This window comes from Hyperoodon ampullatus, assembly GCF_949752795.1.
Source record: "Hyperoodon ampullatus genome assembly, chromosome: X".
In the NCBI taxonomy this organism is placed as follows: domain Eukaryota; kingdom Metazoa; phylum Chordata; class Mammalia; order Artiodactyla; family Ziphiidae; genus Hyperoodon; species Hyperoodon ampullatus.
The window spans coordinates 91,230,838-91,243,319 of NC_136913.1; the positions used below are offsets into that span (position 1 = coordinate 91,230,838).

General features: G+C 40.5%; 1 protein-coding gene across 1 annotated transcript; it reads right to left on the reverse strand.

The window, feature by feature from the left end:
- Positions 1 to 652: 652 nt before the first annotated feature.
- Positions 653 to 5,835, reverse strand: SERPINA7 (serpin family A member 7; the record flags this gene model as incomplete). The annotated part of the gene is made up of 5 exons (XM_079727172.1): positions 653 to 850; positions 1,393 to 1,540; positions 2,244 to 2,517; positions 3,586 to 4,221; positions 5,784 to 5,835. 5 exons carry the CDS (start codon positions 5,833 to 5,835, stop codon positions 653 to 655), a joined length of 1,308 nt encoding a protein of 435 aa, XP_079583298.1.
- Between the last annotated feature and the right edge of the window lie 6,647 nt (positions 5,836 to 12,482).

Sequence of the window (12,482 nt, forward strand, 5' to 3'; positions counted from 1 at the left end):
CAATAAGGAATTTTTTTAGGGGCAAGGTGGGCTTGTACAGTGAAGTTCATCTCTCTCTCTCTTGCTTTTTTGTCCCATGCTTGTTAGATCACAAAAGCGACATCCCTAGCAGTAGCTCCCAGTCTGTGACTCAGCCCTGTAGTGAAAACACCTTTTTACAACCCACGAATGGCAGTTCTGGCAAGAACACAGAGAACAATTTTGATGGGGTGGGAGGAAGGAGGTTGAGAAGTTCATACATAATCTACTGCATTTATGTTGCTTAATATTCATTGTACTTATTATGAAAATAATGGGTTAGGAGGACCTGACCTGCATTTCAACTATTCTCCAAGAGGGCAGAAGACAGAGCATGTGTCAGCCCAGTAAAATTCCTTGGAGCTAACGAACTGGGAGCTAACTAACTGGGGTTCTGACAAAGAGGAATGCATTGACATGGGGCCTTCTTATGCTTTGGGTAATGAGTCACTCATTGACTATCTGAACATAAGAGTGGCCTCTTTCACACCCAATGCAGTTCGGCTAGGGTCCAGCCTCCACCCCTGTACAAAGGAAAGCACATCCAAGCCCACATCAATCACATCAGGCTATACTATTTATTTATTTCTCATTGCAATAAGCACATGCAATTAGCCAACAACTTCTTTCCCAACTACACTTCTGTTGGGTCCACAATTTTCCCTAGAAAGAGAATACTCCTGGTGTTTTTCTCCAATATCAACAACAGGAAGGATCTATCAAACTGGATGATAGGATGAGGAAGAGTTATTTCAGGCTGATTCAGAAATCTGACTTCAGGGACAGCTTCAGTTCCCTTTTCACCAATGTGCAGCACAGCCTTGTGGGCAGCCTGTGGAGGGGGGGGAGAATAAACACTGCTGATCCCCTGAAGAAACAGGAAACATCTTTGGAACAGTTTAGAAGCAGGGAAGAAGAAGGAAGGATGGGGCCACCCCTTTACTGTATTGTGTTGATGGTGCTTGAATATGAAGGACACTTGTCTAAGTGTAGTTAATGACTCTCGTGATTTTAGAGCTAGCTGTCAAGGAACCACCACTCTTTCCATGGCTTTCTGCCTCTAGAAGTCACTTATTAAGCTTTACCCTGCCCCTGCCACCTCCTCAAGAACTGTATCACATCAGAGTCAATTCTGATGATTAAGTTCTTCTATCAGAATCATTTAGGACGTGAAGGTCAAGGATTGAAGTAACTGTTACAATGACTTGTTTGGGGGTAATGAGAATGGCCCTGGAGTAAACCTGGCTCAGGAGAAGTCATTCTGCCTCTACAGGCTTCAGAATCATCACTGATAAACTGAGAGAGTTGAATTAACTGACTCTCAATGGCTCTTACATCTAAAGGATATTAAAGGACTCTAATCTACCAACTTACGTTGGAAAGTTTAAGACCATTGTCCTTTGTGAGTCCAGAAAAATCAGCAGTGTCAGCAAAGGCATCCTGGATGCCCATCTTCGAAAGGATGGCTCCAAGGTCATATGTGGCAGAAATGGAAAACTTTGGAACAAACAAGTCAATCCACCTGTGGAGAAAGGGGAAGGGGACATATGGCTATCAGCACACCAAGCTCATGATTCCCTCCCTCTCTGTCTCCATGTTATTGTATTGGGCGCTGCTCCTCCCCTAGGTATTGACAACCACTACTATGCAGGTCAACACATGGCACCAAAACCTCAGAAGTTATCCTGGAAGGAATGCTCTCTGGTTCAGCCCATTTGGGACTGCAACAATGGAAGTTGGAAGATGTGACCCACTTATAATCTCTGGGGGTGTTCATGAAGTTTGGGAAGCCAGTGGCATGAATGTCAATGGGTAGTACCAGGGGGAATTTCATGGTTTTCCATCTAGCACTTCCAGCTCAGTATGAAATATCTATCAATATCCTACTCATCCCCCAAGCTCCACTTGGACTCTGGGAAGGCACCAATTTACTAGCTGGCTGACTTTGGATAGTTCATTTTATTTTTCTAGTCCTGATTTCTTCATTTGAAAAATGCCTGTAATACTATCCCCTTTGCAGGTTTGTTGATGTGCTTAGGTGAAATAAAGTATGTAAAGTGCCCAGCAAAGGGACTGGCAAAGAGTACGTCCTCACTATACTGTAGTGATCAACACACAGCTCTTAAGTGGTTCAGAGTGATTCTCCTGCCTCTGGGTTTCTGCTGAATTCGGTCTCCGTGCCATTATGCCCACCCTCCGCTTCTCACATCATCTAAGATGTTTACCCCTTCCGCAGTAAGCGGTTCCACTTCTTCAGTGTTTTAGATGACATGGCCCCTTCCACCCACTCAGTCTGGCCCTCCTTGGGAAGGACAAAGAGTGCCAGAGCATTCTTGCTGTAGTCCATTTGCAGCACTGTGCAGTTCAGCTCTGTATCCACCAGGTGATAGTATTGTTCAATCTGGTGCATCATGGGCACTTGCACTGTTGTGGTCTTGTCCACTAAGAAACTGGAACCCTCTTCTGTCTTGGATGGATCAAAAGGATTTGCCCACTGGGCTTAAAATACAAAGAGAAGAGAGTTGTTTGTTTAAAACCAGTATTTGTGCCAATATGAACTTCTCTATCAGTCATCTAATCTAGTAATTAATACCACCACAGAGGTAGGTACCTTCTGTCAACCAGTTTTACAAATGAGTAACTGAGGATCAGGGAGAGAATGTGACTTTACATGTTCTCCCAGGTAGCTGGTGGCAGATCCAGGAGTCACACCCAGGGTTGTTAGACTCCATGTTCAACAGATGTTCCATCTGTGTTCAGAACCACTATACTTACACTAAACCCATCAGAGCCACAGTTTCCTCTTCCGTAAAAAGGCATAAGCACATCCAACACACAGGGTGAAATGAGACAACAGATCTGTTCTGCCGTTTTATCCGTCTACAAGTGTGTGATTTGTGGCCAAGAATCGTTCACTCCTCCACCAAACATGGCTGACATGTGCTGTAGAACCAGCAGAAATCATTTGGGCACAGCACCTTCAGGAAAGAGTCACATGATTCTTGTTGTTACAAGCACCAGCTTTAGAATCAGACAAACCTGGGTGGGAATACCAGCTCTGAAACTTATTAACTGTGTGAACCTGGGCACTTGTGAAGATTAGATGAGACAATGTGTGTAAACCACACATGTAGCATGGTGCTTAGTATATAGTGGGTACATAGTACATGACAGAGGTCTTTATGTAACATGCCCAAGAATGAACAGCAAGTGAGGGTCACTTTAAGGTTTAAAACTAATTCTGTTTACCTGCCAAGTGCAAGCTTGTCTCACCTCATCAAATCTTTTGGAAACCATGATTCTGTAGCTAGATGTGAGCAAGGTGTTCATACCATTGTAACTAACCTCTCTGAAAGTTCCCTCTCCCTAGAAATTTCCTGGGCTCATCCACGAGCTGTGTGTCCCTCCTGGAAGATCCAAAACTACACACAGCTATGTCCAATGAAGCAGGTCACTGTAGTATGAGGGACACCTACTGATGCCAGTGAGAAGACACCACGAGCTTCCCCAAGTGCCCCATGAAATTATTGGAACACTGAACTAGAAATGGACATCTTAGAACCTTACCTTTAAAGCAAATATAGTTCACCAGAACCATAATGGTATTTGGTTTGAGGTCTTGGATGAGGCCCACAATTTTCCCTTTGGTTTTCCTCTCCACGTGACTATTGATCTCCTGCTGGGCTGCAGAAACATTGGAGAAGTTTGTAGAAAAGACTTCAGTCTCATAAAGGTTGTTGACATCATCCAAGAAATTTGCCAGTGGTTTCAGCTGCTTCCCAATGAAAAGGGCATTTCCCATCTGTAATTCCAGCTCCTTCTTTGGAAAATTCAGTGAACAGATCAGGTACTGGAAGCCCTGCTGGATCTCTGCCATTGGGGTGTCTGTAAGGTTGAACCCCAAGCTTTCCAGGATTTGAGTTTGGGTGCTGGAGCAGGCCCCATTGGAGAGCATGGCCAAAGCTGCAGAGATGCTCACAGGGGAAAAGAAGATATTCTGATCTGGAGTCTCCATGGTGAACCTCCGGTACAGGTTGAATGCAAAGTCAGCATTGATAGATGACATCTTATAGAGAGTGGCATTTTGTTGGGGGGAAAGGCAGGAGGTTATTTTGCCTTCACAGCTGTTAGGTGGTGCACAATGAAGCCCAAGTACCAAGAGAACCAGATAGAAGAACAGTGGCATTTTGGAAGGAGGGTAATCTATAAGAGATGAGGTGAGAAAACCATTGGGGATCTTAGGTGGATGAAAACTCTGAACCAGAAACACATAATATTCACCCATTGTGATTAGTAAAACTGTAGAAAATATTTACTGGTGTGCTCACTAGGGCTTGTGGGGAGGCCTTTCTCACCTGAAAAACTGATGGCACATCTAATAGGAGCAGGAAATAGGTGGCCTCCTTGGGCCACAGAAATAATGGCAAGGACTGTCATTCAGATGTAATAGTGACATATGAAAACTCTGGGAATAAATCAAATTTACGGAAATTGAATTACTTTTTATTTGAACCAGAGGCAACCTTTTGGAGAAGGAAGACTCTTTAGATAAAAGTAGCACTCTCTCTGCTTACATTATTTTTTATAGATAAGAATTTTAATTTTTTTTTTAATTTGGTGTTTTTCTTAAGGTAAAATCTATGAGAGATGAGATGAGAGAATACCTGTACTTTTCTTTGGATAAAAGACAAAAGGAGAATAATTTTCACAAGATATGTTTAATTGGAATGGAAGGGAGGTAGTTTATGGAGCCATGTACAAGGTCATGACCTGAAATTAATGCATTCATGCGACATATGGAAGTCACAGGAATATTTCTAAACAACAGGAAGATTAAAGTATAGCTTTTGCATTTCAGATCTCTTTCACCATCAGTATCATCTAAAGAGTCATATTTAAGTTGCAAGACATCTTATCACTATTATACTTAAACTCATTCAGGTTTTTTTAAATTATTAGAGCAGAAGCCAGAAAATATAGTGTAAGATTCTCCGAGCCTGGATGAGTACGAGGCAGCAGAGAAAGGGAGTCAGGTGTGGAATCCAGTGACTATGGACATGAGTGATAGGAAGGAAGAGATAGCCCTCCATTCTCTTCCTGAGTGATCTCATCCACTTCCAGGAACTAAACTGCCATTGCACGAAACTACATACTGTATTGCAGAGTATACTCCTGTGTTCCCAGCCATTTGTCCAGCTGCCTACTGCATATAGCCGCCAGAATGTTCCACACATACCTCAGTTTCAATTTGGAAATCTCAGTTTCCTAAAGTAAACACATCATATTTTTCACCCTCAAGGCTGCTCCTTCATCTTCATTCCACATCACTGTCTATTGAGGCTCCCATGCCAGAAACCTGGGAGTCATCCTAGGAGTTTACTCAATCTCATTCCCCACATCTAATGAGTCATGATGCCTTATGAGTACTACTTTCTAAATACCTCTCAAAACTGTTCCTTTCTCTTCCTTTCTACTCTCATTGCCTCAGTTCATGGACTGAACTACTTCACCAGCTCCTAGCAGGTCACACGACTTTCAATTTCTCCCACTCCAATCCCCATGCTTCTACCCTTCTATCCAATCTCCACATTGTCGCCAAAGTCCTTTTTCTGAAAAAGTCACAGAGGCTGGTAAGAGGTCAATTATCAGATGATCACACTTAGACCTTGGCCTCTAGAGTTAAGAATTTGGAGCTCATGGTTATTTGGGATTCTGACTTGTTGATAGAGATGTTCAAGGTTCCAAAAGAGAAAAAAAGTACTTACAGCACATGCCCAAGAAGCCACTTGCATCTCTCAGAAAGCAAAATCTTTCCATTTTTATAACATACCCTGTATTGCAAAAGTAGAGTGTTCTTAGTTACTCATTAACGCCAGGCATTAGCCCTGGGGTGATAGTTTCAAAGCTGGTGTACAAAACCAAGGCCAAAAAGAACAAAGTGAAAAATGATAAGGATGGAACTTTGAATGATTGCTTTGCTGCCACATCCTTCATCTATAACAAGAGAGGAAGAATATTGTCAGAGCAGGCAGGACCCATGTTCATGCTAGGGAATGTGTCTTTTCACCAGGCAGGGTGAGAACCAAGGGCAAACATGCCAAAAGGCAGCAGGGCAAAGATTATTTTCTCCATCACAGCCAAACAGTGCTGGGATCAGCAGCCTTTTGAGGGAAAAATATACACAGGCAGAGGCTGGGTGAATCTCTTTTAATGGGTGCTGTAGAAATTACTTATGCATTGGCTTGTAGGAGATGATGTCAAAGGTAGCTTCCAACGCTAGACTTCTGATGCTGTACACATCTATGTCTGCTCAGGCGGAAAACAGTCCTGTCCTCTGGTCACTAAAATCACCTGTGCCATTGCCTGTGCCACAGGACCCCAGAAGAGAACACAGAAGGAGCCAAGGAGTGTGGAATCAAAGATTTCATTGTTTGGTATTCACTATGTACTGAACTGTGTGCTGCAAAGAAGCAGTGGGAGCAAAGAGCACTGGACTCAGTCAGGAGACCTGAGTTCGACCTTGCCTCTGCCAATTTCTAGGTCTAGTAGTAGTAGTAGTAGAAACGCCTGCTTATTGAGTACTTACCATGTGCCGGGCGTGATGTGAAGCATCTAATTCCAGACACTCACTTCTTCAGGGCTACATTAAGCATATGTGTATGTTAAGATTGGGGTGAATGTTGAGGAAATGGGAGCTAGTTTGAGATAAGCTTAGATCACAGTCTATGGTAGGACTTGGAAACCAGGTTAAATAGTGCAAACTTTAACTTGAGGACATTAGAAAGCCACTGGGGGATTTTGACAAAGCAGTGACTACATAGAGGGTGATTGTACTGTGACATTGTTTCTTCTCAAGCAAACATAGACAGAGCTCCTACTGTGTGGAAATGACCACACTTAATAATGGGATTTCAAAATCCCACTGCTGTTATCAGTCCTGAACCCAAGGGATCTTTCCAACTACCTGACACCCACTGCCCAAACCAAACAGGAGAGGGCACATCTCACATATAAGATGGCCATGGGTGTATTTGTCCTGCAGCAAGGCAATGGAAAGCTCAGATCTCCCAACACTGAAGTCAGTCCATACTCACTCTTGGTATACAACACACAGTCTGCTCTCTCAGTTATAAGTATTTGCTTCAGACAAAACAGGCAGACTATCTAGAAAGAAAACTTCCAAAGTTGTGCCCTCTGGCGGCATAGTCAGACAATGGCACAGCTTATTTTCTGCTGTGTATGATTCAGCTGAGCTTTGCTAGCAGGTAGCAACTGCAAGATCTGTTGCTGACAAATAAGAAGGGCAGCCCTCCGCCCCCCCCCCCCCACCCAAGACTCCCCTGTTCCGTGCTCTGGAGTCCTATGCTCTTGTCATGCCTTTGCTATGTAAGAACTGTGTAATTTGGGGCAAGTTACTTAACATCCCTGAACTTAAGTTTCCTCTCTTCTAGAGTAGAATGATAACAATCCCCACATCATGTGGTTATCAGGAGTATCAAGTAAAATTTAGAGGTGGTATATATATAGCTACTATATAGTACCTGGCATGTAGCAGGGATCCAGAAACTGTTAATTCTCTTCCCCTTCATCTACTATCTTGATTCTCTTCCCCCACCCCAAGTCTCCACAGTCCCTGTACTCCACCTCCCTCCCATTCCAGACTACTGTTCAGTTCTCCTTTCTGGAAACACATTCTCCCTAAGATGAAATTGATGGATTGATTGTTAATGTGTAAGATCTTCTCTAAAACTTATATTCTCTAATTTTTTTTTGAAAAAGGTCTTTATTAGAGTGTAATTGCTTTACAATGGTGTGTCAGTTTCTGCTTTATAACAAAGTGAATCAGCTATACATATACATATATCGCCAGATCTCTTACCTCTTCCATCTCCCTCCCTCCCACCATCCCTATCCCACCCTTCTAGGTGGTCACAAAGCACCGAGCTGATCTCTCTGTGCTATGCGGCTGCTTCCCATTAGCTATCTATTTTACGTTTGGTAGTGTATATATGCCCATGCCACTCTCTCACTTTGTCCCAGCTTACCCTTCCCCCTCCCCATATCCTCAAGTCCATTCTCTACTAGGTCTACATCTTTATTCCCGTCTTGCCCCTAGGTTCTTCGGACCATTTTCTTTTCTTTTCTTTTTTTTTAGATCCCATATATATGTGTTAGCATACGGTATTTGTTTTTCTCTTTCTGACTTATTTCACTCTGTATGACAGTCTCTAGGTCCATCGACCTCACTATAAATCACTCCGTTTCATTCCTTTTTATGGCTGAGTAATATTCCATTGTATATATGTGCCACATCTTCTTTATCCATTCATCTGTTGATGGACACTTAGGTTGCTTCCATGTCCTGGCTATTGTAAATAGAGCTGCAATGAACATTTTGGTACATGACTCCTTTTGAATTATGGTTTTCTCAGGGTATATTTCCAGTAGTGGGATTGCTGGGTCGTATGGTAGTTCTTATATTTAAAATAATTATTTTGTTCTCGTGTAAAGCTGCTGGAGCTAGCACATTGAGTACAGAATCTCTAGGAGGTGCAGCCATATCAGTAAACTCAAACAAATCTAAAAATACATATCTCCCTTATAATTCAGAGGACCACTTAATTACTGTGTCATTTCATTTGATATTCCCCTTATAGGGTTTTCAACTGCCTTTACCCCTACTATACCAGATAATCAATTTCAAAGTTTCATAATTTCATCAAAATTTTTTTCACAGAACTGGAACAAATAATCTTAACATTTGTACAAAGCACAAAAGACCCTTAATAGCCAAAGCAATCTTGAAAAAGAAGAACAAAGCTGGAGGTATCACACTCCATGATTTCAAGCTATACTACAAAGTTATAGTAATCAAAACTATATGACACTGCCACAAAAACAGACACATAGATATCAATGGAAGAGAATAGAGAGCCCAGAAATAAACCTATCCTTGTATGGTTGATTAATTTATAACAGAGGAACCAAGAATATATATACAGTGGGAAAAAGACAGTGTCTTCAATAAATAGTGTTGGGAAAACTGAACAGCCACATGCAAAAGAATGAAACTGGACCACTTTCTTATAGTATCTACACAAATAACCTCAAAGTGGTTTAAAAACATAAATGTAAGACCTGAAACCATAAAATTCCTAGAAGAAAACATAGGCAGTACACTCTTTGACATCAGTCAGATTGACATTTTTTGGTTCAGTCTCTTCAGGAAAAGGAAACAAAAGCAAAAATAACTAAATGGTACTACATCAAACTAAAAAGTTTTTGCACAGTAAAGGAAACCATCAACAAAAGCAAAAGGCAACCTACTGAATTGGAGAAGATATTTGCAAATAGTATATCCAGTGAGGGGTTAACATCTAAAATATATAATAAACTCACACAACTCAATATATATTAAAAAATCTGAATAAAATTGGGCAGAGAAATTGAATAGACATTTTTCCAAGGAAGACATCCAGATGGCCAACAGATACATGAAAGCTGCTCAATACCCTTAATCATCAGGGAAATGCAACTCAAAACTATAATGAGATATTACCACACACCTATCAGAATATCTATTATCAAAAAGACAACAAAAACAAAAGAATCTTAAAGAGAGTGGATATATGTATGTGCATTACTGATTCAAATTGCTGTACACCTGAAACTAACACAACATTGTAAATCAACTATACTCCAATAAAAATTTTTAAAAAGACAGCAAAAAAGTGTTGGTGAGGATATGGAGAAAAGGAACCTTCATGCACTGTTGGTGGGAATGTAAATTGGTGGAGCCACTGTGGAAAACAATATGGAGATTCCTCAAAAAACTAAAAATAGAACTACCATACAATCCAGCAATTCCACCTCTGGGTATTTATTTAAAAAAAAAAGAAAAAGAAAACCCCCACTAATTTGAAAGATACATGCACACCAGTGTTCCTTGCAGCATTATTTACAATAGCCAAGATATGGAAGCAACCTAAGTATCCATCGATAGATGAATGGATAAATATGTGGTATGTGTGTGTGTATATATATATATATATATATATATACACACACACACACACACACACACACACAATGGCATATTACTCAGCCATAAAAAAGGAATGAAATCTTTCCATTTGCAACAAGATGGATGGTCGCTGAGGATATTATGTTAAGTGAAATAAGTCAGAAAAGACAAATACGGTATGATCTCACCCATATGTGGAATATTTTATAAATAAATAAACAAACAGACTCATAGATACAGAGAACAAACTGTTGGTCACCGGAGGGGAGAGTGGTGGGGGATTGGGAAAAATAGGTGAAGGAGATTCAGAGGTACAAACTTTCAGTTATAAAATAAATGTCTCAGATATATAATATACAGCATAGGGAATATTGTCAATAATATTGCAATAACTTATTATTATAAGTTACCATAACAATAATTGTCAATAATATTGCAATGACAGATGTTTGCTACACTTGTGGTTTTTAATTCGTAATGTGTATAAATGTTGAATCACTATGTCATACAACTGAAACACATAATTTTGTATGTCAACTATACTTCAATTTAAAAAAAAAGAGAGAGAGACAGAGACAATGGAGGCCAAAATACAGTGCTCAAAGAAAAAAACTGTCAACCAATAATCCTATATCAAGCAAAGTGATCTTTCAAGAATGAAGGTGAAATAAACACATTCCAGACAAAGAAAAGCTTAAAGAATTTGTTGCTAACACACCTGCGGTCGAGGGAACTTTCCTCAATATAATAAAGGCCATATATGACAAACCCACAGCCAACATCGTCCTCAATGGTGAAAAACTAAAAGCATTTCCACTAAGATCAGGAACAAGACAAGGTTGCCCACTCTCACCACTATTATTCAACATAGTCTTGGAAGTTTTAGCCCCAGCAATCAGAGAAGAAAAAGAAATAAAAGGAATCCAAATTGGAAAAGAGGAAGTAAAGCTGTCACTGTTTGCAGATGACATGATACTATACATAGAGAATCCTAAAGATGCTACCAGAAAACTACTAGAGCTAATCAATGAATTTGGTAAAGTAGCAGGATACAAAATTAATGCACAGAAATCTCTTGCATTCCTATACACTAATGATGAAAAATCTGAAAGTGAAATTAAGAAAACACTCCCATTTACCATTGCAACAAAAAGAATAAAATAGCTAGGAATCAACCTACCTAAGGAGACAAAAGACCTGTATGCAGAAAATTATAAGACACTGATGAAAGAAATTAAATATGATACAAATAGATGGAGAGATATACCATGTTCTTGGATTGGAAGAATCAACATTGTGAAAATGACTCTACTACCCAAAGCAATCTACAGATTCAATGTACAATAAATACTAAAGGAAATGCTTCAGGCTGACAATGGGTGACCCCAGATTGTAATTTGAATACACACACACACACACACACACACACACACACAAAGAGCAACAGTAACTATGTAATTATAAAAAGACTGTATACAAGCATATTTACTCTCCTTTCCTTTCTTAACAGATTTAAAAGGCAATTGTATTAAAAATGTGTACATAATATATTGTAGAGCTTATAAAAAATAGAAATGTAATATATTTAGCAAAAACAGCACAATGGAGGAAGGTAGGAGCAAAGCTGTATTAGACTAAGGAAATTACTCCAGATGGTAACTTGAATTCACAGGAACAATTGAAGAGAACCAGCTATGATAAATAAGAAGGTTAATATAACAAAAACTATAAACATGTACTTGTTCTCCTTCTCTCAGATTCTTCAAGAAACATAAAATTATATAAAGTAATAGTTATAACAATGTATTCTTGGGTTTGTAACATTTATTAGCTAACATGTATAACAATAATACCACAAAATAGGGTAAACTGAATATAGCTATATAAAAGCAGTGTTTCTATATCTAACTGGAATTAAGTTAGTATAAATCTGAAGCTAATATTAAAAAGTTAAGATGTGGGCTTCCCTGGTGGTGCAGTGGTTGAGAGTCCGCCTGCCGATGCAGGGGATACGGGTTCGTGCCCCGGTCCGGGAAGATCCCGCATGCCGCGGAGCACCTGGGCCCGTGAACCATGGCCGCTGAGCCTGTGCGTTCGGAGCCTGTGCTCTGCAACGGGAGAGGCCACAACAGTGAGAGGCCTGCGTACCGCAAAAAAAAAAAAAAAAAAAAAAAAGTTAAGATGTATAAGTTGAGCCCTAGAGCATCCACTTAAAAAAAAAAAAACACTAAAAAATATAATGAAAATGAAGAGTCTGGCTCGTAGTTAAAAACTTATGTGTGGGGCCTCCCTGGTGGCGCAGTGGTTGGGAGTCCGCCTGCTGATGCAGGGGATACGGGTTCGTGCCCCGGTCTGGGAGGATCCCATATGCCGCGGAGCGGCTGGGCCCGTGAGCCATGGCCGCTGAGCCTGCGCATCCAGAGCCTGTGCTCCGCAACGG